The following is a 27,184-nucleotide window of genomic DNA, read 5'->3' on the forward strand; positions in this document are numbered from 1 at the left end:
GTATTTGGCAGAGCGTTGGGGGCGGGTGCCGCTCGCAGCCGCGGCTGGCAACGGCTTTGGGCGCCATGAAGGTTGGTGGCATCGAGAACCCGGCGTTCGAGACACCTAGCTCCGACTTCGGCCAGCAGTACCACGCGGGTTCCGCCGGGGCAGGCGCCGGCGCTGCGGCCCCCGCCGGGCCTGACCCTTGCCCCGAGGAGGGGCCCTGCGGGTGGGGTCCCTGCACCCCCAGAGTTTTGCAGCTCTGCAACAATTCCGAGGGGTACTTGGCTGCCTACAGCCTGTTGGCCATCTTCCAAGGTAAACTGTCCCTGCTGGGGGACACAGGGCACACGCTGTTCCCCGTCCCGCGGCTGGGGGGAACCGAGCGGGAGCCTGGGCTGGGGAAGGCGGTGAAGGAGTGGTGATATTTTGGGTGGTGGGTAAGGAGAGGCTGAGTTCCTCTAGTGCTGTGGCAGAACAGTGACGGTAATGGTTTGACTAGGGGAAGAAAGTATACATTCTTCTGTGCCCGGGATGGGGAAGTTGCCAGTATTACTCCTTGTACTTCACTCTGTTTGTCCTTTTTTTCTTTTCCCACGTACTTTATTGACCATTGAGTCCACGCACCTGTGGGTTCTTTTTTTCATGCACTTGTTAGTGCTGCATCCCCACTGACCACAGGAACTAGCTCTTCATGTGCACACACAGGCGGAGACTTAAAAACCAGGGATTAAAACACCAATATAAATACAAAATTATAGTCCCCCACTACTTTCTTACTTGTTTGTGAATTGAAACACTATACTGGCCTGGTTGGGTAGGAGTTTGAGTAAATTTGAAGACAGCAAAAACATGTGATTTTGTTCTGTGAATCCCAGTGCAGCCATCTTCCTAAAACTTAACTGATGATTTAAGTTGACCTTGGGAGTAACCTGAAGTTTAGCTTGCCCTAAATTCCTGTTTTTCAGCTTCAGAGATTCTTGTCCGTGTTTTTGATTTTCTGTAATGATTGGTTAGGGCCTTTGCAAGCCTTAGACTTAGAAGGTAGAAATGTTAGCTGGGGGGAGGAGAAGAATTAGTGTAAAAAGTAGAAAAAAATTGAGGTTTGTGAAACTTGGATAGTTGTCTGCCAAATGGAGTGATTTGGTCTGTATTCATAACCTTTCAACTTTATTTGACTAGCTGGGAAAGAAAAGGGTGTTTCCTGAACATCTTGCTTTGAAGCTCCTTGTTGTTGCTCATAAAGGGATTTCTACAGAGCAGTGGAGGAGAATATTTGGGTATTTGATGTTAGAGGAGAGAGCAGCCTATACCAAAGAAATGCATGGTTTGGATGGCTCCATTCCATGTGGAACCACACTGAGGCAATTGGAATAGTATGAGGAGAAGAGAATTGGAGACTCTGCTTAATACCAAGAAAGATATGAATGCTATTTGTGATGCTTGGAGAGTCCTTGCATGAAGTAGTGCCTTAGTAAGTGTTTCTGTGAAGTTTTTCTGATTTTATCCCCTTTATATTCTGATCTTGTCTTAGCATATAGGTTTAGTTTTAGAAAAGAAGTTTTCAGAAAGTTTTGGGATAAGCCTATTGATTCTTGCTTGAATTTTGAAAGGTCATGCTACATCTGGTAGGGTCAGAGGATGATTCCTGTTGCAGTTGTCCTGCCAAATTTGTTTTCTCTATAAATAAAAAGAAGGGGGTTGTGTCTGTGGAAGAACTTTTTACATCATAGCTTTCAATAGTAGCAGAGTAGTAGAACACCTTTAGAATACATATAAATTTTTTTGGGTGGCGTAATAATAGGGAAAGGCAATTAAAAATGCCCTGAATATGACACTGAAAAGATCATTAAACTAAATGCAATGATATAATCTAATGTGTCTAAATTTCTTAAAATCAGTCCTTCTGTTCTGATCTGATTGTTGAGCTGAATAATAAAATCAGCATACTTTAAAATCTAGGTTGTAGTCTGGATAGGTTCCCAACCATAAAAATAACTTGTGTTATAAGAATCTCTGTCCCCTTAGGAGGTTACTTGTGTTGCTTGTGCCACTCATCCAAATATTGCTTCTGTTATCTAATGCTATACCTATGCCAGGCACCTAATGAATCTAGTTCAGGTTTAAGGCCTTAAAGGACAGAAACTTATAATGTTTCTTTTGGAAGCAGGTATAGACATGGCTATTACAGATCTTGTGACATTCTCAATGTGTTACTTGGATTTTCTGACAAGAATCTTTCCTTTGCTTAAAACATAAAGGAAACTGGGTGTTGAGGACAAGCTGCAATTCTTTTTGAGATGCGTAAAAAACTAGGTTCATCAGCAAGAAATTCAGGCTTGTGTGTGAAACTTTGTGAAAATATTCAGGTCTTGCAGCTTCAGAGTTTAGATAAAAGCACACCTAGGATTTTGAAGTTATATGACCTAACACTATACTCTAGTTTGGGTCTACCCTCCAAACTACAGAAACCATCCCTGAGGAAGAAAAGATATACCTATTAAACTTGCCTAATGCATCTCTAGAAAAAATTGTTTCTTAATGCTTTGAAGATTAATGAAGTAATCCATAACACACTTTTGCTGAATATAAGTTGTTGTCCTAGACTTTTTTAATGAGTGAACATAGTGGATGATGATCTGTAGTGACTGGTATGTTGTGAATCTAACTGAAAGCATGTATTTGTCAGTATATTTTCTAGCTGCTCTTGAAAATAGGTTGGTGTCATTAGCGCCTGATATGCTGTATTGCAGCTTCTCAGAAGATTTCAGGTGGAACTTAACTCTAATTTCTGGCCCTTTCTGTTTCAAGTACCTGTGAAACCTGTATTTCCAGAATATAAAACACTTCTTTGCCTAGATTTTTTTTACATGACTAATACCTACTTTCTATATGGCACTTAGAGTTGCCTAAATGTAAGATTGCATCTAGTAATACATTAACTGGATATGCTGCAGTTCAAAGCCACAGTAGAAAACAAGGTAGAGATTATCTCACTATTTTGAGTACAAGTAAGACTGTATTTCTCATGTTATTAATATTTTTTTTCTAAATAAAACCATAGAACCACAGTTTGAGACTGTCCAGTCTAACCTACCTAAAAGCTTTGAATATCACTAATATTTTATAGGTTAATTAGACATGGTACTTTTACCAAGGTGTTTTTAATTTTTATTTTTATGTGTTGTTAAAGCCACCATTCTTATGACAACTGTTTGCAAAACATGTATTTTTTTTGAATGGATGAAGAAAAAGAATACTCTTGTGTATTGTGATAGCAAATAAAGTTGGCTTATAATTAATGTGGATTTTATGCGTCAGTACACGCTGTACCTAAATCTCTAACAGATGTGGCAGGACAACAAGGTTTTGATTGGTAATTTCTGTACTACAGTTTTAAGTGTTGGGATGTTCTTACAGAATTTGTTTTTCAGATCAAGGTAGTATCAGCCAGGTTCTGTCTTTCTTGAAGAGACTTTAGTGATTAATCACTGGAAAATGTAATTGGAGAAGTTATGCTGCCATTCATCACATCTGCATTTTTACAGATGAAGTCTAATTATCCAGTATAATTAAATGGTAGGCTTTATGGATTTAGAAAGTAAATTAAATTTAGAATGTAACTTAAAATACCTGTAAAACACAATGTCTTCTAGCTCTGTAATCCTCTTGCTGTGTAGCACACCTTCATTCAAGTGTTTTAAAGCCTTAGTAAATGTTTGAAGTTCTGGCAGATGGGAAAAACTTGTTTGTTCATTCCTTCATGCTAGTATTGTTCTTTGGTTAATGCTTCTTAAGAGGAAAAGAAAGTTGCTGAATGTGTAACTAATGGCACTGGAAGGACACCTGAATACTTGTGTCAATCCTGTATGAATTTAGGTGTGATGACTAAACTAACAGGTGAAATTGTCAGCTTTAATAAAGAGGCCATAGTAGGGTATTGGAACTACAATTGTGTAAAGAGTTGTTTTCAAATAGAAAGCTGAAGTTTGGGTATTAGAAAATGGCCGGTTTATTTGGAGTAATTTTTTAAATACATTAGAGTGCTCTAAGGAGATGTTGAAGCTTAGCACAAGTAGTTGTACTTATGGATGGTTCAATGCTTGTTGAAAACTAACTTAAACACATTTCTGTCACTAGTCTTGTATTCTCTTCTTGGATAGACAATAGAAAATCATGTTTTAATTTTAGAGTAACTATAGGGCTGATGTCAGGGAAGATCCTTATCAGAGATCTGTAAGGTTACAGAACTCAAACATATTTGTACTTCTGACTCTAAGACTTCACAACTATTTTTTCAGGTATATATTTTATTATAGGTAAAATTTAATTAGACTATGATAAAGTTATCTGACAGTGTTATAATTACAGCTATTTATCTTGTAACTGAATCCTACTTTGGGACTGCTAAAACCAAACTCTCATCAAAGTTTAACTACCTAGCCTTTTTCACAGAAACACAGTGTGAAGCAGTGTAGAAGATTTAAGTTAGTCTACAAACAGTGTTTTTGTAAAAACAGACAGACAGTGTTTAAGCATGCACTGGCAATTGTAGTTTAGTTCTACTTTCAGTTTATTTTTTTGCAGTTCATCTGTGCTTCGGTAGGGCAGCTTGTGCAGTGACTTTTTTCCAGGTTGTTCTGTAACTTCGGGGAAGTTAGAGATTCAAGGGGCAAACCTTCTTTGCTCATTTGAATTAAACCACCTCAGTTGCTCTGAAACAGTTGCAAAGAATTATTGAATAGCTTTATACTTTTTTATTTGTATTCTACAGGATTCATATTTGTTCACCTTCTTTTATCTTCCCTTTGTGGTGGCAGGGAGTTGGTTGCTTGCAGTAAGTAGAAAACTGTGTCCTGAACTTGCTTCAGCCATAGCATGTATTCTAATGCAAGTTATAACCTTGACTAAAATACCTATAATTTTTGAAGTATCTTAAGACACCGTAATGCATTCCATTTGAAAGCTGTGCTTCAGACAAATACATAGGTCCTATGCGATTTGACTGGCTAAACTGTCACCTACTATGTACTTGTATTTTACAGCTAGTAAATACCTTATAAAGCAGCTCTGTATAAATATATATAAATTTTAACCTTTCCATCACACAAGGCTAAGTTTAGCTCTGCAACTCTATTGAATTAAAGTACCTTTGACTAATTATCTCCTTTTTTTATTTTGTAGGTATTGTGGTAAATGGCCTGATTAACATTAGTATTTCAACAATTGAGAAGCGTTATGAGTTGACCAGTTCCCTCAGTGGCTTAATCTCTGCAAGCTATGACATTGCTTTTTGTTTATTGTCACTCTTTGTATCTTACATTGGAGAAAGAGGGCACAAACCACGATGGCTTGCTTTCTCAGCATTTATGCTAGGATTGGGCTCTCTTATATTTTCCTTACCACACTTCAGCAGTGGAAAATACCAGTATGGAAGTAAAATTGAAGGTAAGCTTATGGTTGTTTTGAAAATTACTCTAAAAGTTAAAATCTCTGTATAAACATGGTGCAACTCCTTTTTTGCAACTCCTTACAACATAGTTAATCTCTGTCAGTGTCCTAAAACAGGGTGCTATCTGTAATTGAAAATTGATTCTTTGAAATCCTGAAGTTCAAGAGCTACCTCTCTGCACAGTGAGCTTTATTTTTCCAGAAGCAGAGTGTCAATATCAGTTCTTGCCCTTAAGCAACATTTGAATAAAATGCTTTCTTTTCTTGCCTTGATAATTTTTTCTTTAGTAAATTTTAATTGTATTTATCGGGCATCTCTTTGTGACTAGGAATCAAGCTGGGTCAGCAAGGTGGGAGAAATGTTAAAGCTGTTATGTCTTACCATCTTACCTGAAAGGTGACTACTGCTTGCATTTCTTTGTGATTTTGAACAATTAAAGGCATATTGATTAATTAAGTAACAAGTTTTTCTAAGATCTTTTAAAAGATGTTGATTTTAACTTATGGAGTTATTTGAAATAGAGAGGAAACAAGTGGTACTGAACTGTAGTGAACAAAGCAGTACTTAAGTCATGGGTGTAGCTATCTCTCAGTTCTTAAACTTTTCTCACAGAACAAGACTTAGCACAGTGTGAATAATGCTAACTATTTGTATTTCAATTTAGTGGCACGCATATAATTCGCATGTGTTTAAAGCAAGATGACTTAATCTTCTAGGATTGTCTTGTTATTGCAGTCTTTAATCAAAATTATGCCTTCAATGACTAAGCATATTAGAGTGCTCCCTAAAAAAATCAGTAGCTATGAAGCAACATGAAGAGAGTTTGTTGATTCTTAAAATAATATCTTCAGTAGTAATCATTTTGTCCCCTTCTATGAGCTGTCTACATGTTAGTCTAAGAAGTTGGGCAAGCTATTTTTTCATATCTAATAAATGAAGATCTGAAATGTAAATTAACTGAACTTTTAACTGAACAAGGTCAGAAGAAAACATCTTTAGAGTTTTGGGGGCTATGAGCAGATAATTACTTGTTAGCTCTTGGGAGAGGGATAACAGGCTGCTTGCTCCTGGCTCTGTTACAGTCCCATTTCCCTATAATTTTGGTTTCAGTATTGACCTTTCTACTTCACTTTGATGAAAGGGAAGCTGAATTTAATACATAAATTTTAAATCTGGTTGGGTTTTTTTTTTTTTTTTTTCTTTTGGAACAAGATACTGACAGTGTGGGAGAGCAGATTACCAGCTATTCCAACTGCTCTTTCCCCTTTCAAACAATTTTAGTTGAAATCCCAAGGAACATGTTACAGTTTTATCCAACATCCATCATTGAAGATGGCTGTATATATTGGTAGCTTATTAGTACATGTTCCACGTGGAGTTTTGAAGTCTAAAAGCAGTGGGGAATTTTTGAATTGGCATGTGTTTCTTCACCATAGGACTGTTAGATAACACATTCAAGATCTTAAGCTCACTTAAACAAAACACTATCAAAAATAAATGAGAGTGCAGGGAATGTCAGCACTGGGGCAGTCAATATAAATCTTCAGGTGCAGTGCAACAGCATCTCCTAACTGTCAAGTAAACCACAGCACAGGATTGTGGGTTGTCTGGTTTAACTAGTTCTGAGGTTGATGAAACATTTTAACTATACAATTAGTTGCAGCATTTAATAGCACCGTACCACAAAAGTGTTCCTTTTAGTTATTTGTATGAGTTGCTTATAGAGATCCTAATTTTTTTTTATTGAGCTTCTATTTGATGCTTTGTATTAAAATCCACCACTTAATTTGTTTCTGAACAGGTCTTGTTGGCTACTTGATTATTAATGTTTGTCTGTTATATGTCAGTACATTGAGTTTTACATGCAGGATAACTTTAAAATACAGTTAAATGCAATATTTATTGTGGGGGACATATTAATTAACAAATCTAGTCTGAAATACAAAATGCATCTAGCCTCCAGCATAAATCTTACAGACTTTCTGGAATTTAGTGCTTTATCTTGAGATAATAATTTACTTCTACTGAGTATACACATATCCTACTCTACAAATCTATTTTATAATTTATTTATTGTAATACCACTTCCTAGAAACAGTCTAATCCATTGAAAGATTTGCTAATCAATTTTCTGCTTATTATTGTTTTGGGGTTTTGGTTTTTCTTTTTTGGGTTGGGTTTTTATTTTTTTGGGGGCTGGGGGGGGGTGGTGGTGGTTTTTTTAAGCCACCCTAAAATGTGTTTTCTATTTTCCAGAAAGGTTTTAAACTCAAATTTGTAATTCTGGTACAAATGTTCTGGTAACATTCCCATGCAACCTGGGCTACTGGTGCCTCAGCTGGCTCCGGTATGTGCAGTCAGGGTCTCCCCCTGCTGGTGCGTCCTTAACAGAATCAATTTAATTAGACAGCCTAGAGGACTGTGAAAATCACAAATATTATAAGCGACGTACCTTTAAAACGTCAGTCTTGGATTTTAAAAATTAAACATGTTTCAATATGTCTGTGACAGCAAACAGGAATCCTGATTTCTCACTTGACAAGGAAAATAACTTCATTCTGAAGACTGTCAAACAGGGTCCCCAGGATACTTCCTAAGTTTAAAGGAAAGAAAACTTTAAAGACTCTTCCTTTTGAAGTGAGGTTTTCTTATCCCACATGTTGGCCTGTTTCTGTGCAACGGTGCTGTATCACCTATTGTCTGCTACAGGAAGTAATGATTTAGATAAGTTTTCTTTAAATACCTGTTGTGTGGCTAATGCTTTCTAAAGCTTTGTTTTGTGAGCCCATAGTGTGGATTGATCTTGCCTCTTCTTTGCATAAGTAACAAGTGTTCTCATATGTAAAAAGATCTAAGGAAAATAAAGGCTGTAATAATTTTGTAGTGAAATACTGTGAATTAATCAGTCTACTTATCTGATCTGGATGACATTTTCATATATTTGTTCAGTGGGGCTTATTACTACCAAATGGATGGGTTTATCCTCCTCCTTAGGGTTTTATGCTCTTATGAGGAAAGCCATGGAAATGTTTGTCCTACATCTTGTCTGTGGTATTCTGCTGCCAAAAGTAGCAAGAGAAAGGAGAAGACAACGGTAATCCCTGTTTTCAGTTCCTCTTTTGTCTTCCCTCTTTGTAGTGCCAAATATTACAGCAGCAGATACAACTTTACACTGCTCTACCACTGCTTTCCTCTTTGTGTGTGTGCACAAGTGCAGAGGTTTTGCATTAATTTCTCCTTTTAGAGGCATAGCAGTGTGTGTTCTATGAGAGAGTGGTGTAGGTTTTTAAAGTTTTCATAAGCAAACACTTCTCAAAAGAGTGAATGCAAAGAAAGGATTATTTTTGCTGACAACAGAATTCACTTTCTGTCAGCGTATTTCCTTAGGTTGTGCAGGCTGCTCTGTCACCTAAGAGTGGAAGTTGTTAGTGCTCCTCAGAGTTGTTATAAGGTACAATGAAGTTACATGGGAGTACTCATAACCTGTGGAATGACCATTTGACAGGTGGTTGGTTGGTTTGGTGTTTTCATACTTCTGATCAATAAGACTTTCAATAAGCCAAAGCATATTTATAAGGCTATTTCAATCCTGTTTCTTGGATTGAAGCCAAGAAAACCCAAGCCCTGCTAGTAAATCTTTTGGGGGATATGATATCACAGAAGGCTAGGCACTGCAATATTGGATATATTAATAGGTGTGAATCTTAAAATGGGATCCTGGCATAACAGCATTCATTTGTAGTTTATCTTCCAGCACAGATCATTCTTCAAGTTGGACTATGAGTTAGGTAACAGAATTGTAAAGTGTTGCTGTTTGTTTTTCAGAAACATGTCAAACTGCAGAAACGACCTTTGCTAATGCCACTTGTAGTGCCAGCACAAACTCTCCACTTCGCAAGTATCTTTATGTCTTTATCCTCGGACAGCTGCTGCTGGGAGTTGGAGGAACTCCTCTATATACTTTGGGGACAGCTTTTATTGATGATAGTGTCCCAAAACACAAGTCTTCCCTTTACATAGGTAAATTTAAAACTATTTATAGAACATTGTCTGCATAGATCATAGACTGCTATGCATTCTAAGTGTTTTTATGAATTCCTCTAATTAAACAATCTTGTAATTATTACTTATATGCATGAAGTATTTCTACATCAGTTCCTGTGCAATTTAGATATTAGTCTCCTCTAAGCACCAAGTCTTTTCCATTTTCATTTTGTAGAGCTTGGTAAAACTGCTTTGAGCACCCTCCTGTTACCTTTTCATGTCAGTAACTGAAAAGTGTTAAATAGTTTGTGTAGCTTGTCTGTTAACAGCAGAACAATAAGTTGTAGCAAAAAACTTAAGTTTTAGTCACAGGTGTTGAAAAATACTGTGTATCGGTCAGGTCAGTAGCTAGATCTTTTTAAATCCTTTAATTTTTTCATTTATTTACCTTCTAATAGTAGGCTGTCCACTAAGTGCATAAACACTGGTGTGCCTCATCTGATCAATCCAGTTCTCTAGCCACATACAAATTTGGCACTTGGCTGTACTGGAGTACAGATATTGCTTCACTGGGACCGTTTAAAAGCAATGGAGTACTAATACTTAGCAACGGTTTTTAATCTTTTTCAGTCACCATTCTTTAGGTTATATGCAATTTTATTGCCAAGTTCATTGCAGTCTAAGTGTGTTTTCTGTGGGTATAAAGATGTTTATTTCCCCCTTCTCATATGTAAGCTGATTAAAAACATATTTCCTATACTTCTAACTTGCAGGAGGAATTCAAAACACTTCAGATTCCAGGACTAGTTTTCAGACTAGAACAATATTTTGAGGGGCAAAATTGAAATAATTATCTGTTTGCATGCAAAGTTTTCAGTTTTCCCAGGCAAGCTACTTCATTTGATGCCAACAAACAGCCTATGATAACTCTTAGATGAAAAAGACAAGTTTTGTTTTTGCTGGTTTTTTTCTTCCTCCCCTGCTTGCTCCCCTGAATCCAGAGCAGAACTAGGGTTGTCTGCATAACTGGGGGAACAAGAAGTGATGTGGAAACTCAGGAGAATGGTGTCAGTGTTTATACTTTTAGAAAAAAAACAATACAATAAACTAATTCATGCAGAGTCTTCAGGCAATTGAGTTGAGTTCAGAAGAGCAGTGTATTCTGCCTAATATAACAAAACTGGAATGCAAGTGAGTAGGTAACCAAGCCTTGATTATTTTCCTTGCTTCATGCAATGTATTAAGTGTTTAAGTATGTTGTGTTACTTTACCTTGTACAAGAAGGCTTATGCAATGCAGGAAAAATAACAAAACCCAAAAAAACAAACTGCAAAACAAAACCAAAATAAACCCAGAACCTACCCCTAAAATGGTCCATAAATAGCTGCTAGCACCTTTTACTGTAAGCCTGCAACTTATAAGTTGGTGTTTTCTTTCTCCTCTATACTGGGTGCATTTTTGTGAGGACTGGGACATCTACAACTAAGGCCACTGAAGTTAAACAATTCCAAATGGTATTTAAATTGAGCGTGTGGGAGAAAATAGGTGCTTTCCAAGTTCACTTTGAAGTGCTGTAGGGTGAATATGAACTTAACTCAGAAAGTTCCTGTGACCATGTCACTATTTCTGAAATGTAGGAAAATATGGGATATATCTACTCGATATTTATTTTTATTTACTTGATGGTCACATTCTCCATTGCTTTATCCTCTTGCACCCCTCTCACCTTCCTGACTCCCCCATAATTTCCTCTTACTAACTAGAGGGAATTTAAGTACTTGTGATCCATGCATTTCAGAAACAAATCATAAATCTAGATCATTCAGCCTGGGGAAACAGTAGGAATTCATGTTTACTAATTAAAGATGGATCTAGTTGCTATTGCAAGCCTTAATCTGCAAAGACAGTGTCTCTGCTCTCAGTGAGTGCTAAACTGCAACAGAAATCTGTCTGATAGGCCAGGAATGCTATTGTGGCATCAAAAAAGTCTTGTACTCTTTTGTAGGGTATGGTTACACCTGCAACTTTGCAGGTTGGTAATTTCTTTTTTGGGGGGAGGGGGTCTTTGTTTTGTTGCTTTTTTGGTTTTTTTTCCTTAAAACTGGCTGTTATGAGCCTTGGCTTTGTATTTTAAGATATTAGTCCAGTGACACACTTTATTGTAACTGTTTTCTGGTTTTAGAAGATCTAGAAAACAACTGAAGAGTGAAAAATAGAAATAAGAAAGCTCTTAAAGATTGTGTTTAATGCAGTTAACAACCAATATTCATAATTTCACTGTTTTTTTTCACCAGTTATTTTTAAATGTAGGCACAAAATTTGGAAAAAGGCAATCTAATAATGCTTCAGGGTGCAGTCAGGGAAATGCCTTTTGCTGAACCTGATTTGAAGCTTGTGAGAGCTCTAAATTTCCTTGTTGAGGCATAATTATAGATTTTGTCTTCTATGTGTTTTAACTGAAGTAGTGACAGTAAAAGAACAGGTTGACTTACAGAAACCTTTTGGTCTAAAGTTGACTTAAGCTTTCTTTTAGTAATGTTCTTAAAAAAAAAAAAAAGAAATTATGGTGAACTTGATATATTTTCTCTTCTAGGAGTTGGCCATGCCATGTCTCTGCTGGGTCCTGCTATTGGCTATGTCTTAGGAGGGCAGCTGCTTCGAATTTATATTGATATCCAGATCCCAAAAAGGCAAGATAGAACTTAGTTTATTGCTTCCTATTTTCTTTTCCTAACAATTTTTACTAAAATATTCAGCTTTTCTCCCTGTGAGGAGAAATTTTTTCAGAAAATACTGTAATTTCAAGAGCTTCATCAACTTGGAAACAGGTTGCACGTAGAAAGGCTTCAAGTTAGAGAGTTTCTTCCTAGAGTGAGTAGTGACTCCACTGCGTGTGGAAGTTTCTCTGTAGTGCAAATAGTTAGCTCTAGCATTTAAATATTAGGTATTGTAAACCTCAGTAGCAAAAAATGCTCTTTCTTTTGCTTAGTTGTATATTCAGGGTCAAGCTTCATCTATTGTGGAACTGTTTCCTTGAGCTGGAATATTAGGATTCTTAACTCCTAGGGAGGAGCTTGCTAGAAAATCTATCTGTTGAATAATAGTCCATTTAAAAAAAAAACTGCTATAAATTGTACTAACATTTAAACTAGCAGTTACATTTACATATTTTATTTCCTGTGTTTTAGAGCCTTCAGACTGATGCAATGCATTCTGAACTTCTGAATTGGTTTTGGTATAACTCATTGATTATGAGGAATCTTTCTAAATCCAGCATTTCCAGTATCTTCATAATGCCTCAGAATCTTGAAATCAGGGCCAAGTCTTTAAATTGGAATGACATTAACTAATGAGTTGAAGGCTACATTTGGTAGAATTCAATATTTTTATAATTGCCCAGTGAAGTTGGTTTAAACAAGCAAAAAATAAATTTATTACGTATAAAACTAAGAAGATAGCAATATTAAAAGGCTTTCTGTTAAAATGTATTAAAAGGAAACATTCCAGCTCACTGAAATGTGAAATTCAGAAAGGTAAACCTGCTTTTTCTGAATTACTTTTCCAGTACAAAGGTGGATCAAGATGACCCACGTTGGCTTGGAGCATGGTGGATAGGATTTCTTGCATGCTTTTTTGCAGTTTGGCTTCTTATAATACCTTTTTCATGTTTTCCAAGGCATCTACCAGGTAAAGGTTTAGCAATACTTGGCTTCTTTGGATGAGACATTTCTTCGTATTTTTGGGTTATTGAGTACTAAAATGAATGTTTCCTCTTTGATTTTGTTTCTCAGTTAACTGACTAAAATCTGAGGACAAGTTTTTTTGTTGTTTCCCCCTCCAATATGCAGCCTTTCAAACAAGGTGAATCAGCTTGAGGGAGGATAATTGTGTATGGTGGACTTGGCAATGGCCAGGGGGTTGGGAATAGATGATCTTCAAGGTCCCCTTTCAACTCAAATCAGCCTGTTATTCTATGATTCTCTATAATGATGGACTGGACTGGAAACATATACCTAAGTGTGGAGGCTGGTGGTCAAAGTTTGAAAGATGCTTGTAGCTAAGCACCCAGGACTATATTTAAAGCTTCTGTGTTACCCACCAAGAACAGTGTAGAAATTCAGTGAGCATCCAAAGGGACTTACTATACTAATATTGAAGGAGAAATAACGGAGAAAAATAAAAAATAAAGTAGGAAATGGGAGAATGTGAGGATGATAAAAAAACAAAAGGGGCTTCAGCATACTCTAAAGTTTTTAGGATGTCCCTGATAATATCTTCTTGCAGCCAAGACCTTCCAATGGAAGTATGATGCTTTCAACACAAATCTTCCTTCAACGATACAGTATTGATCTCTTTAAAAATCTGTACCAATAAAACAGGCAAGAAGACCTGTAATATCTGAAAGACCTTTCCCAACTAAAGGAAACACAAATTTTTGTAGTTTTTTGACATTGTCTAAGAGTGCAGGAATTCAGTGTTTTCATTGTCAATAAATATGACCATTTGTAGGAACTGCAAAAATTCAGGCTGAAAAAATCCCTGAAACTCATCATGATGGAGGTCAGGTACTGGTTCAGACCAGCAATTTTGGACAAAGTTTTAAAGACTTCCCTGTGTCTCTCCTGGTAAGAAAAATCTAAAATTTGCTACAACTGAATATATTCTGAGAAATGAAATTATTTTCCAGATGTTAGAAGTCTTTAGAAATGTTGTGATAGGAAAAACTTCAATGCTACTGATAATTTAATGAACATTCATTTTGTTGATGCTTGAGATTGTTTGAAAAGCATATTACTGAAGTTCCATTTCATAGTATCTACTTCTAAAATGTAATGACTTCTTTTACTTGGTACCAAAATCAAATAATTGCCAGAGCTTTATAATAATTGCTCCCCATAGATACTCTTGAGGAATCCAGTGCTCATGAGTCTAATAGTAGCCAGCTCCTCAGAAGCTTTAGTGGCCACTGGATTTGCCACATTTCTACCGAAGTTTATAGAAAATCAGTTTGGAAAGTCAGCAAGTTTTTCAGCAACTCTTGGAGGTAATACAGCATTTTAATTTTAAATCTATATATTGTGTTAGACACTTCATTAACATTAAAGGTGGAAGATTATATGGATATCTTTTTTGTATGAGATATTTGTGAATGTATTTAGATGTAATCAGAGCAGTATTTTTGTTATTCTTGCCTGCACTTAAGTACTTTAGTACTACTGAAGTACTCTAGTCTACTTATTCAAAGTAGACTGAGGATTTTGTGTGCTGATAAAACTTTTAGTTTACTAGTAGTTTATTCCTTTCTTATTCTTGGTGAAAAATGCTTAATTTTCCTTTTTTTAAAATTGGCTGAAGGAGCGTTAGTATCTTAGTCCCTACTAAAACAATCGAGATGAAAGACAGCTAGTGAAAAAAAGCAGTGCTTATTACAAATAAGAAGTTGACTTTGCCATTCTCTTCTTCAATTCCACCCTGACATTACAATGAGTTTGTAATAAAATGACTGATCAGAATATTTAATAAGTTTTTTTTATATCTGGCTCTACTGTAGTTGGCTTACTGTCACCTATTTATTATCTGATATGCAGAAGTAATAGGTAGAACAGGAGAGAGCTATGAAAAACTGAGTATTGGAGAAACAGAAAACATCAGATGGAAGAGCTGCGCTCCAGAGGCTTACATCATTGACATAATTAGTTCTTTAGAATAGCAACCAGATCAAGGCAGAAATGTCCATAATGCAACAGATGCATGCAATATGCAGATTTAATATTCATAAAATGTGTCTTGCTAAGCTGTAGAGTGCTACAATATAACTATGGTAGTTGAGCTGCTGTTTTTCCAACGGAAATGTGTTTAGGAGACTTTCTGAATTACTTCTCTGGGCAATATTAGATTGTAATGCTGCATCAAAACAAAGCATCTGTAAGTTTTACATAAAATTTTACACTTGAATGTATGCTCAGTTTTTAATCAGAAACTAGAAGTGGAGTGGAAAACTGAGTGTTGCATTTTTTTGTCCGTAGACCTTGACTAAATATTTTTGAGTTGAAAATACTGACAGTACTTATTAAATGTACAGCTACAAATAAATGCCTATAATAATGTTGAAAGTTGGCTGTACCTGAACTGAGCTAATTAGTCTAAGCATTACCAGTAATCATGGAAACTATTTAAACTATCATTGACTGTGATTTGTGGAATGCCCAGGTCTGTGCCCGAGGCAGTTTTGTCACTGAACTGTCCTGAACTGTCTGTAAAGTTAACTGTCTCAGATTGGTGTAAGTTATACTGAGTTTTGTGTTGTATTATAGATTAGCCATATAAAAATGCTCAGTTATTTATCTGGAGTGCAAAGAGGATACATCATGGTGGACTATATAGACTATGACATCAAATCTGACCCACTGATCTAGATTTCTTTAAATTTTTCAGTAGATGTCTTCTTGCATCTTGTGTGCTATCTCTTGTAATAGTGTTTATGTTCTTTTATTAATAAGTTCATAACAGATGTATAGGAAAGAACATGGACATGTCAAAAAACCACCAGGATTTTCTGTTTTCATGGAGACACCTACTGGTGTTCCGAGATTCCCATCCCATAGTGCTCCTAAATAATCTAGTTTGGCTGTGTTGAAGTTGGGTTTTAGACAACTATAAATTACACTGTTCAGCTAAACCTCTGGAAAGGCTAAAGGTAATGTAACAGTAGAATAAACTACTCATATAGTTAGATTCTGGTAGTATGGTTTGAAAACAATATCACATGGACTGCATTTTGCAGGTAACTGTTTCAGTTTTTTTTTCTTAGCGTAAAATTGCTTCACAGTTAAGTCTTGCACTTTTATGTGACTGCTCCTTGTTTTGTTTTCCTCTAGGACTTGTACTAATTCCAGGAGCAGCGCTAGGCCAAGTCATAAGTGGTTTCTTGGTTTCCAAACGTAAAATGGATTGCAGAGGCATAATCAAGTTCACGATAAGCACCTCTACAGTGGCCTTAATATTAAACAGTGTGTTTTTATTTGCTAAATGTGGGAATGAACCTTTTGCAGGTGTCTCTGAAACATATAATGGGTAAATATATTTTAATGCACTCTTTGCTTTAATATTAATGTTTATTCAGTTGCCATAGTTTCAAATAGTACACACCAGCAATGTTTAAAAGGAGAAGGAGGGCAACTAGCTATTCCAGAAGTCTGCACTCAGGTGGTCAGTTATCCCATCATAAACTAACAGAGGCAACAGCAGCTGTTTGAAGGTCTGCCAGAGAGCCAGATGGTGTGCAAAATAACTCAAGTAAGCTGGTAGCTAGGGACTGCTAGATGCCATCTAAAAAAGTCATAGGCATCAATTGTATGCTGTGTAAGTTGGTAAATAACTTACCAATACCTTTTTATTACTTTCCCAAATCCCCCATTTTATGCAAAGGCTAGATACCACTATCTTGTATAAAAGCATAATCTGATAGTTCTTCTCCAATGCATAAAAAGACACTTGAAGCTAAATGAGATGGGGAAGAGGAGTGGTGAAGTTTGCTGACTCAATAGTATGATATGTACCATGAAAACATAGAAGATGGCTTGGGGAGGAAATTGGTTTTGTAGCCTCTAATGCCCATGCAAGTTGGTGGAAAGTAGAAATTTACTGGTATGCAAAAGTATGCAAAGTGAATCAACAAAGTTCCATACACTGATGGCTGAAAGAAAATAAAAAGCCTTAAAGCCCAAAAAGCCCAAGTTACAACTCATTCTGATTTCATCTTTACAACTTGCTATATAAATTGACAGTATATTTAAAGGCCAATGTTGAAATTGGATGACTAAAATATGGCTTTGCTTCAGTGTTTGTAAAAATAGCAGACCGATGACTTTGACAACTCAGAACTGTGAATCATAATTCAGATTTTGGCTACAGAAAGGTTACAGTTACATATTTAGCAAAAGAATCTGTAGTCATCAATAAAAGGCTGAAATATAGTATAGAAAATGGTATATGAAATTACCAGTATTTTTATATCAGGTCCTATGATAACAGGCAGCTGACAAAAGTTACAGCTGAACTGATTTTCATCCTAAGTTAAATACCACTAGCTTGTATTTTACAGTTTGGTGTAACTTTATCAGTTATGTAGCTTAACTCTTGCATGCCTCACAGGCTAGGAAGGCACTGAATGTACAAATATGATTAGTGAATTTGCTTATGGTGCACTGTAGCTCTTTGTACTTAGAAGAATGGAAGTTAGTTTGCTTAGGCTTAAAGCACAAATTAATTTAGTGGCGTTCTGCTGAACTACAACAAAATAGTTTTTATATGTAGTTACGATGTCCCTAATATTCCATTTGAAGTTTGAATGTATGTAAGTTAATTCCTAGATAAACTATTTCTCCTATTAGTATTTTTTTGTCATCTCAAATTCTCATGAATAAAGATACCTTTAGATAAGTAATGTGGAACTTTTAATTTTACAGTACATTACTTAAACTCTAGTGGCAGTGTCAGTAACCTGATTTTAGCTGACTGAATTTTTAACCTGTGAAAATTCTTTACTAATTAATGAACTACAATTTGAAAATCAAAGGATGTTTTTATTCTCTCTGGTTATGCCTTAGAACAGTCCTCACACAAACCAAAGTGATCTTTCATGCTAATAATACAGTGGTAGTGCTTCAAATAAAACCATATGATTACCTGTATTGGAAGTAAACTGAAAATAAATGTAGTGTGCAAGAATTTAAGTAAACCCTATTATTCATTATTCCCTAAATAAACAGCCAGAGAAAATCTTTAAGGTCATTCAGGGTGTGTCATTGCACTCTGCTTTTAACGTGTGCAGTTGTCTTTGTGCTCATACAATTTAGATGTTTGCATGGCAGTGTTAGAAATAGTAAAAATGAGGTAGCTTTGCAGCTGGACTCAAATCAGAAAAGGGGAAAAATGTTGGAGTATGATCAGTAGAATAAACAACTCCAAATACTGATTTTAATCTTGTATTTTTTTCTTGAAATTATAAATTGAAGAAATTCAAATACCTATGTAGGAGGGAGAGGATGGTATATGAGTTGGGATGAGATGCAGAATTTTGTCATCTCTTTTGTGAGCGGGAATTGGAGGAATAATCTTTGGATAAAATGACAGCATAAAAATAACTAGGTGTAATAATAAATGGAAAACCTAGAGTCTAACTACTGTGCTTATTTTTAAACAACTAAGTCATAAATAACATGAATAGAGTATTTTAAAATTTAATATGCTATAAATATTGCTTTACTTATTTACATATCTTCTGTTTTCCAATTGCTTTAGTAAAAGCCTATTAACTTCTGATTTTCAGAACAGGCACTCTATATAACTTAACAGCGCCATGCAATGCTAACTGCAAGTGTTTGCGCTCCCTATACTACCCAGTTTGTGGCAGTGATGAAGTCCAGTACTTTTCTCCCTGTTTTGCGGGATGTGCCTCATATCTTTTTAACAACATGAAAAAGGTACTTTATGCAATGAAGACAGCTGATATGGTTTGTTCTGCTTTCCTGTAAAATGTGCTGTGTTTCAAAATGTCCTTCCCTACAATACCAAATGTAGGTTGTTTAACAAAATCCAGCGATTACAATACACAGTTCACTTATGGTACCAGTGTGACTCCCACTGCTGGTCTCTTAACATGTTCACTGCCACAGTGCTAACGCATGAATGCCTTCCCAGTTGTTGGGAAGGCATTCATGAGTTAAAGCCAGGTCAAGTCCATAGCCCTCTGAAATGTTTCTGGTAGTTGTCTGGCTTTTTATACTCTGTGTTGGGATGAGCCACATTCCCTGCCTTTCACCCCTCATGTTCATGCTGGTCTGGCTAACTTAGGAAAATGTTTCCACTCTCTTAATGAACTCAGAGAGAAGCATTTATATCTCTGTTGATTCACTGAAGTGGCATAGCTGTTTGTTTTCTGTATAGCTTTCTTTGCAACAGTTCTGGTCATTCACAGCCTGCATTGTTTTGCAAATTTTCTGGGCACAATAGTCTTTCCCACCTCTGGGCCTTCTATCATTATAAGGGTTTACTGGTTAGCCACAGCGTTTCTCACTTGTGTGATGCCATTCTCCAAGAGTACAGCTACCAGACTTCCTAATGCTGAAAAGAAGTTAAATCTAAATTTACTTTAAATAGAATTGACAATCAGAAAAGTCTGCAATTGTCTTGAAGTTCTGAAGAACCTGAAGTTCTTATCCAGGTCTTTAAGCAAAATGCAATGTTTATTGCATACATGGCAACCTGCTTCCGTGAGTTTTGAAAACTTGAATGTCGGTAGCCCCTGTTGCAGGAACGGTAAGCTGTGAAGGTGCCTAGGGTATTACCAAGCCTTCCCAGAACTGAGGGGCTTTCTGTGCTTATCTCTTTTAGTACAATAGACTCTTGAGCAGGGATGTGGGAGCAGTATAGAGAGATCCAAAAGGCAAGCTGACCTAGGAAAGGCCTTTAAACTTTTTATATTGGAAAATGAGAGAAGGTATTATCCATAAGAAAATGTAGGAGAGTAACTACTTCTTGCAGTTGAAATTACACACTTTGCTGACAAATTATACTTTTTCTCTAAAAACAAATTCTGTGGATTTAGATGAAGAGCATATTCCATTTGTTCACCTGTGTATAGAAGTGGTCCTATATTGCTTCTATTCTTTCCTGCTAAGATTTTAAGTGTAGAGCTTGCCTCTCTGCATATGGTTTGCATCTAATTTAGGCAAATTTCTTATGCTTGTAGCTAAAAGCTTACAAAGCATACAAAATAGATACTATCACTGTCTTTTTAGGTCAAAAATCCCGAAATACTTTTTGCTCAGGTGAGGTGGATCAGTCAAGTTCATGTGAGCCATTTTTAAAAATTAGTGTAATGTGCTCATCAGGAAATGGACCGTTTCCCATAAAGTACGGTCAGTGTATGTTCTTGTCTTCTGTGATGCAAATGTAATGAAAATTTACCAAAATGTGTCATTTTATGTCATTCTTTGAGCAAAATTTTGTCTTATAAATTATTTGTAGACATACCACAACTGTTCCTGTATTGGGAAATCAAAAAGAGGAAGTGGTTCAGAAGCCGTTGTCTATGAAGCTATTCCTGGGAAATGCCCCACACGATGCAATCTTTTACCTGTATTCCTGACCTTCTTCTTTTTTGCTATTGTTTTTACATTTATGGCTACTACTCCAACAACTGTGGCCATTCTCAGGTATGTTTTTTGGTCTGTAAGAAAGGTGACATTTCTTTTGAAAACTACTAACAGTGAAATACTTAATTCTTTTGCTTGCAATCCACTATTTTAACAAGGTTGTGTAGTAAGCAAGCAGTACTTTAAACAGAGCATAGTCATAACACTGTTCACTCTTGTTACTAGATAAGTTTTTAATTTATTTTTAAAAGTCTTTCTAGCATGTAGCAAAATCCATTTTATGGATTTTGAGCACTCTTGACTGTTACAGTTAAATCAAAAAGGAATAAATGTGCTTTGTGCTTCGATGAAGAAAATATTTGGGTAGCCTCTTGATAGTGTCAGCATTTCAAATTATATCAGAAGGACAAAATAACAATTAGACTTGCATTTTCAGCCTTAGATTCCTGTCTCAATTCATAGTTCTAGCTTGAAAAATTTTAGTCTGTCAAGAACTGCAGACTATTTCCAATGATGCTGATGTTATGTGTATGATGGTCACTAATATAAAATGTGATAGTGAGTTAACCAGTGGTTTTGCTGTCTTTCAAATTGCTGAAACTTATATGCATTAAATATAGGGGTTTTTTAAAAAATTATTTTTAAAATGTGCATCTCATTCTGAATTTAAAGCTGTTGTGTGTTATGTTGAAGTTTGACTTGTAGTTCTAATACTTCCAGTGAAGAGATAACCATGATGCAAAAACATATTGCTTTGTGAGGATGTGGCTAGATGCTCTTTGGCAAGAGGCTGAGGAAATCAGTAACATCCTCCAGCAGTGCTTTGTAATAGCCTCCTGTCCAGGTTTGGTGTAAATCTGGAATTAAAAACTTGTCATATTAGTGTGGAGGCAGAATAACGTGAAGTTCTGCGTTATCATCAAATTGAGCTGCCATAGTTTTATTTCAGTAATTCTAAGCAGTAGCATTTGGATATTTGAATCCTTATTCAGCTGAAATGGTGGAACAGTTTTTATGGAAAAAAGGACTGTTAGTAGATTAGTTTTTCAAAAATTAATTTAAATAGCTACAATGTCAGTAAATTTCACAGTGTATTGTAATGTCTTTTCTGTGAGCCTCTTTTGTGCAATTTCAAACATAAATTCATATATTCATGACAGTATTCTACTATTAGAAATAATCACCTGCATGATGTGGAACTCATTCTCCTTCTTTTAATTGCCTTTATGGATACTTGAATCCTAATTAGTATCTTTTATGGATATCCTTTATGAATACTAGAATCCTCAGGATTGCATCCTAGCACTGATGTTTTAATTTCCTTGGTTGTTCTGTGGAAAAAATGTTCAACAGTGTATCAGGATGCTGATAGCAAGCTTCCTTTTTATTTATACTATTTTATAAAACTAGTTAAATCTAAAACTTCTTGGTGGGCTACTGGTGCTTTGTCTTTTATCTAAACACCATGTGAAATAGTTGGGTTACTTGTTCTGCAAGTATATTCACTGAGGGACACAGCACGGAAGTATAACTTGTTTACTCTGTCTTAAACTGCAAATCTTGTTTACAGGTGTGTGCCAGATAAACAGCGCTCATTTGCTCTTGGAGTGCAGTTACTGTTTCTGCGAATACTTGGTATGATTTTCCTGTTGAAATGTTTGCCTTTGAATAATCCACTTATTTACATTTTTTTCTAGACTTTAAAATAATGCCTTAAAGGGGTTTCAGAGGCACTTGAAGCAGTCTGTCATTGGCTTATAGGATATGCTTGTAAGGTAACATCTGGATTCAAATTAATTGTTAATAGGGCATTCATGCTCTCTTTAGCCTTTATCACTCTTATGAACACAAACCAAATACAGGTAACTGTCATTCTTTCAGTAAAAGACATCTGGTGCTACTTTCCCCAGAAGAAGGCCTATTCTGAAAGCTGAGATAAGAACTGATGTAATAGAAAACCGTTTCATGTAACATCTGAAATCCAGAAGTTAAAAGAAAAGTGAATATGTGGAGCCTTTCCTCTTCTTCCTTCCTTTAAAATGTCTTTGACTATAACTTTAGCATTTATTGAGATAATTGTACATAAATTAGTACTTTAATTCCATATCTAAGCATCTCCAGCATTTTGGTAATGCAGATGAATCTCCTTAAGTAAAACAAAGGTTAGTGTATGTATTTTCTGGTCCACAAGCATTTGGATTTTCTCAGGCATAATGAAAATTCTTGTTTTAGTAGTAAACAGTTTTTAAATGATATATTTAATTCAAGACTGGGACAAGACACAATTGCTGATTGGACTTTTATGCCAATATTTAATACTGTAGCCATTCCATCTCCTTTGAAATTACATATCTGACACTCGCAGCGTGAGTTCTGCCTTGCTGTATTCAGACTGTGATTAATATAAGTAATTCTGCTGATAAAGTGTAATAAAAACAAACATCCTCGCAGGTAGAAATAAGCTGGAAGACTGTGATCAGTGTTGTGTGAGAGTCCCTCTGTTTCACTTTACTCAGAGTTCAGATATTTACGCTAGATCTCTAATTCCTGACTTCACTGTGGAGTGATAGAAATTTTTGCAGTACCTGTACTATGGCTGAAGAAGGCAGTAACTAACAGGCTTACTTACCAGCAACATATTTTTGCTGTAGGCTTTAGGAATCACACAGGGGTTTTAGGCTGAAGACCTAGTGAGGAACGTAGCTACTTGGTTACCTTTAGGCCTTGGGTAGTTGGGTAGGTATGCAGTGATGTACCTAGTGTGTTTATTCTAAAATTGGCTATACTTGGATGCAAGATACTCATACATTATAACACATGAAAATCACATGGAGTTAATAAAATCTGTGCAAGAATAATTTTAAACACTGCTTTTTTTTTTCTGGTGAAATTTTTACTGGAAGCTTTGCTACATCTGAGGAATAAGGAGAAATGCGTAACTGAACATTTAACATAATTATATTTTAGTTCTCTTAATTTGAAACAAATTGGTGTGTATGATTAGAAGAAATAAACTTTTTTCCATTCAGTTAAATACCTGATTTCTTGATCAGTTTTTTTCACAATTGATCTTAACTATTTTTTCCAGTGAAGACAGAGGAAGTTAAGAAGCTCAAGTCTTTGAATAAATTTCTTGCTTAACAAAGTGAGACCTGTATAATGAATTAACTCTCTGCATCCTACCTGTTAACTGAGAGCAATATTAGGTGCAGATTTACTATGTAATGTGAAGCCTATGACTTTGATTAAATTGTTATGTTTAGTGTTTGATTCTCCCATTTTATCTCCCCCACCAGCTTGGCATTTCACTGTATGCATGAAGACTAGTATGCCAAGTAACTCAAGCATTCTAATGTGTTACTGTGTTTTTTAGGTACTATTCCTGGACCAATTTTGTTTGGTGTTGCTATAGACAACAGTTGTACTCTGTGGGATATTAATGAATGTGAAACTAAAGGAGTTTGCTGGGTATATGACAATGAAAGAATGGCTTATTCGCTGATGGGCATAAGTAAGTCCTTTATATTAAATACATATACTAGGTAATATATATACTGACCTTGTGTGCTAGATGGGAATTATTTTGAAATCGAATCTTATGCTTTTCATTTTTGGCACTAGTGTTTTTAAAATTATTTTCGTAAATGATCAGCAAAATATTATGGAAGGAGGAACTCCACAGTAAGTAAACATTAATGGTTACTTTAAAAACTCTTTTAATAATTACACAGAATAGTTTTGCTCTTTGATCTTGCTTCATTTTTGCACTTTATTTACTAGATTTTTAAGGGACTGGCTCAAATTTCAGTCTGTCTTCAGGGCAATGAGCATGATTAGGGGTGTGAAGATGATGAGAGGGATGGAGCACCTCTCCTGTAAAGAAAAGGCTGAGAGAATTGGGTTGGTTCAGCCTGGGAAAGTGAAGTCTCCAAGCTGACCTTATTGAGGCCTTTCAGTACCTGAAGGGGAGCCTACAGGAAAGATAGAGAAGGACTCTATAAGAGAGCATAGTGAACAAGGGATAATGGACTTGAAACTCAGAAGGTAGGTTTTGGTTAGATATTGGGAAAAAACTGTTTACTGAGAGAATGGCCAGGCACTGGAGACAATTCTAGATGCCCCATGACTGGAAGTGTTCAAGGTGTGGAGCCCTGAGGAATCTGATCTAGTGGAAGGTGTGCCTGTCCCCAGCACAAGAGTTGGAAGTAGACAGACTAGGTTTTCTTCCAACTCAGTCATTCTGTGATTATCTGGGTTGCAAGTTGGCAGTTAAGGTCTTGGGAGCTTTCTTCCTCTTTTTGTATTTCAGTTCTTTTCCATAACTTATATAAAGTTCTTGAAAATATGTCTGAGCACTAGTCAGAAAAATTCCTGACTTGTTAAGCAATTTGTTCCTTTCAAATGTGTGGTATATATGCCAGTGGGAGCGAGGGTGTAGGCTAAGCTAACTCACCATATGAAGCTTTATAGATGAGTGAAACACTGTGTCTGCTACAGAAAGTGCCTGTGATAAAAGCTCTCCTGTTCTTTGCATTCAGGTGCTGCTTGCAAAATTGTCACAATCGTCTTTGTGGTCATGGCAGTGTATTTCTACAAGCCTCCACCATTAACTAGAGCCCTGCCACAAAAGGCTTCAGAAAAGATATCTGTTATACACACATAAATTATGAGCAAATCAGAGACTTTTGAAAGAAAACTGTAAAAATAAGCATTATTACAACACTTGTACCAAAGTTCTTGTACATCATTGCCTAAATATAAAAGAACATATTCAACATTTGAACAACTTGAAATGTTTTGAGTCTGAACTATTCTCTAATTTGCTAAACATTGTTTAGTATTCCATTGTGGCTATTCAAAGAAGTTACACTGAAATTTGCAGTCTAATTTCAAATGTCTAGTATGTAACTTAATTGAAATAAGATGTAATACTGTGATCATAAAACAGGAAAAATAAAGTGAACTGAGCTGTGTTTATTCCTGTAGTGGGAGAAAACAATTAACTTGGTATATTGAAGGGAGCTGTGTATGTTTAAAAAGGACTTAATGTGCACATAAACTGGGTTAGTGCTTTTGGGGATTTTTCTGTAGGAACACTTGGCAATGTGTGAGTTTGGCTATATTCTAGAAATATTTTTACATGTTATCTTAATGGCATAAGTTCATACTTTAGTATTTGCAGGAAAATGTAAATAGTTATGATAGAATAGCTGGGTTGCAAAATCAAAGTATTTGTTAATTTAAGTACTTGAGTTTGTCTGGAATATATACAGAAACTTGCTGTCCAGCTGCTTTATTTAAGCAATCTAAAAATGTTTCTATAAAATTTTAAAATAAAACCTATTTTCTTACTGCGTCTGTGTTTGCTTTGTCATTTCCAAATGTGCCTGAGTTCTTGACACCAAGAAACACAATGATGAAGGCTAGCAAAAATGTGTATGGAAGCATCAAAACTAAAATATGGCTTCATTTTCTTTCTGCCTTATGTTCCAGTTTTATTAAGTTAATAAGCTTAACATTATTAAAGCCATATTTGTATAGCACAATGCAATTGATTGCAGGTTAGCTACTGTTACCAGACATTAAACAGTGTTGCCTACTACTGAAGTATCATCCAGTACTGTCTGGAAAATTTTAATGAGTAAGATACCCTCTGCACTTGCTTTACTTTGGTAGTATTTTTTTTTCTGTTGCATTGGCTGTTCATGTCAATCTTATGAAACTGTGTGCCCTCTTCCTTCGGTTACAAGGTCTGTGTTCAGTGACTCAAGATTTTTAAACAAGTGCTAGAACAAAGGATTTTTACATATGGCTCAAGTTTCATCTAATTGTTTAAATATAGCTGCTAAATTAGGTAAGAGGTTAAGTATGCAACTCAAGAAGGTCTTCTATTTGTAAATAACAATTTAGGAAATAAAATGGACTACACCCTATGTGAAAGCACAAGACTTGATGGCTTTTGAGAGAGAGAAGAAAAGGGCAGGATTTGCTTGCTTCAGTATAGATAAATGTCTCCTGATAAGTTTTGTGCTTGTTTCCTGATGAATGGGCTCATAGCAAGAGATTAACTACCCCTGAAAGAATTAAATACTGATCTTTCCTAATGTTTGGCAATGTGGCCAAAAACTCTGAATTAATTTTCTAGCTCTGACATGGTTTGTGTGGGGTGTAGCAGATCATTAAAAGACATATAGTACTGGAACTGGTAAACTTAGCTGTTTTGTTCTGTCCTAGAATCTGAGATCATAGTTTAGTTTCTGCTGCTTAATGCAGTTGTGTAGATTACAAAACTTGTGGGGCAGAGCAACGAGAGCTTTCTCTTCTGAAGAAGTTATCACCAGTCTTGCTCTGGAGTGTTTATTTAGGGGGAGAAGGAAGGAAGAATTGCTGCTGTAATTTATAATCTGGCTTGATGACCCATTAAAGATTTCCCTTGCCAGTTTAGGAGTATCACAGTGACTAGAAGACAGACCAAATAAAAGTTTATTCATTTACCTTATTTCAGAAATACATAGTGGAAGCAAGTAGATGTTGTGTCAGAGGTTTCACAAAGTAAAGATAAACATCATGGACAAGTGTGTTGTGTGTATCCAGACAGGCAGGGTGA

The 27,184-nt window shown here is 35.9% G+C and overlaps 2 protein-coding genes across 3 annotated transcripts in view; one reads left to right on the forward strand and one right to left on the reverse strand.

The window, feature by feature from the left end:
* SLCO4C1 (solute carrier organic anion transporter family member 4C1) lies at positions 1 to 25,866 on the forward strand. Of its 2 annotated transcripts, XM_009097899.4 has the most exons (13): positions 1 to 300; positions 5,167 to 5,430; positions 9,260 to 9,454; positions 12,012 to 12,108; positions 12,984 to 13,105; positions 13,928 to 14,043; positions 14,318 to 14,462; positions 16,297 to 16,492; positions 18,750 to 18,903; positions 20,450 to 20,637; positions 22,148 to 22,212; positions 23,951 to 24,088; positions 25,116 to 25,866. In XM_009097899.4, the coding sequence occupies exons 1-13, from the start codon at positions 66 to 68 to the stop codon at positions 25,238 to 25,240; spliced, it is 2,040 nt and encodes a 679-aa protein (XP_009096147.2). In that variant the 5' UTR covers positions 1 to 65; the 3' UTR covers positions 25,241 to 25,866. The 2 variants fall into 2 exon arrangements, with proteins under 2 accessions (XP_009096147.2, XP_030093466.2); XM_030237606.2 differs by lacking the exons at positions 13,928 to 14,043; positions 14,318 to 14,462 and having other exon boundaries at positions 25,116 to 25,864.
* Positions 1 to 27,184, reverse strand: part of PAM (peptidylglycine alpha-amidating monooxygenase) — a 654,400-nt gene that overhangs the window by 199,623 nt on the left and 427,593 nt on the right. The window lies entirely within an intron of this gene.

Source organism: Serinus canaria, chromosome Z, assembly GCF_022539315.1.
Source record: "Serinus canaria isolate serCan28SL12 chromosome Z, serCan2020, whole genome shotgun sequence".
NCBI lineage: Eukaryota > Metazoa > Chordata > Aves > Passeriformes > Fringillidae > Serinus > Serinus canaria.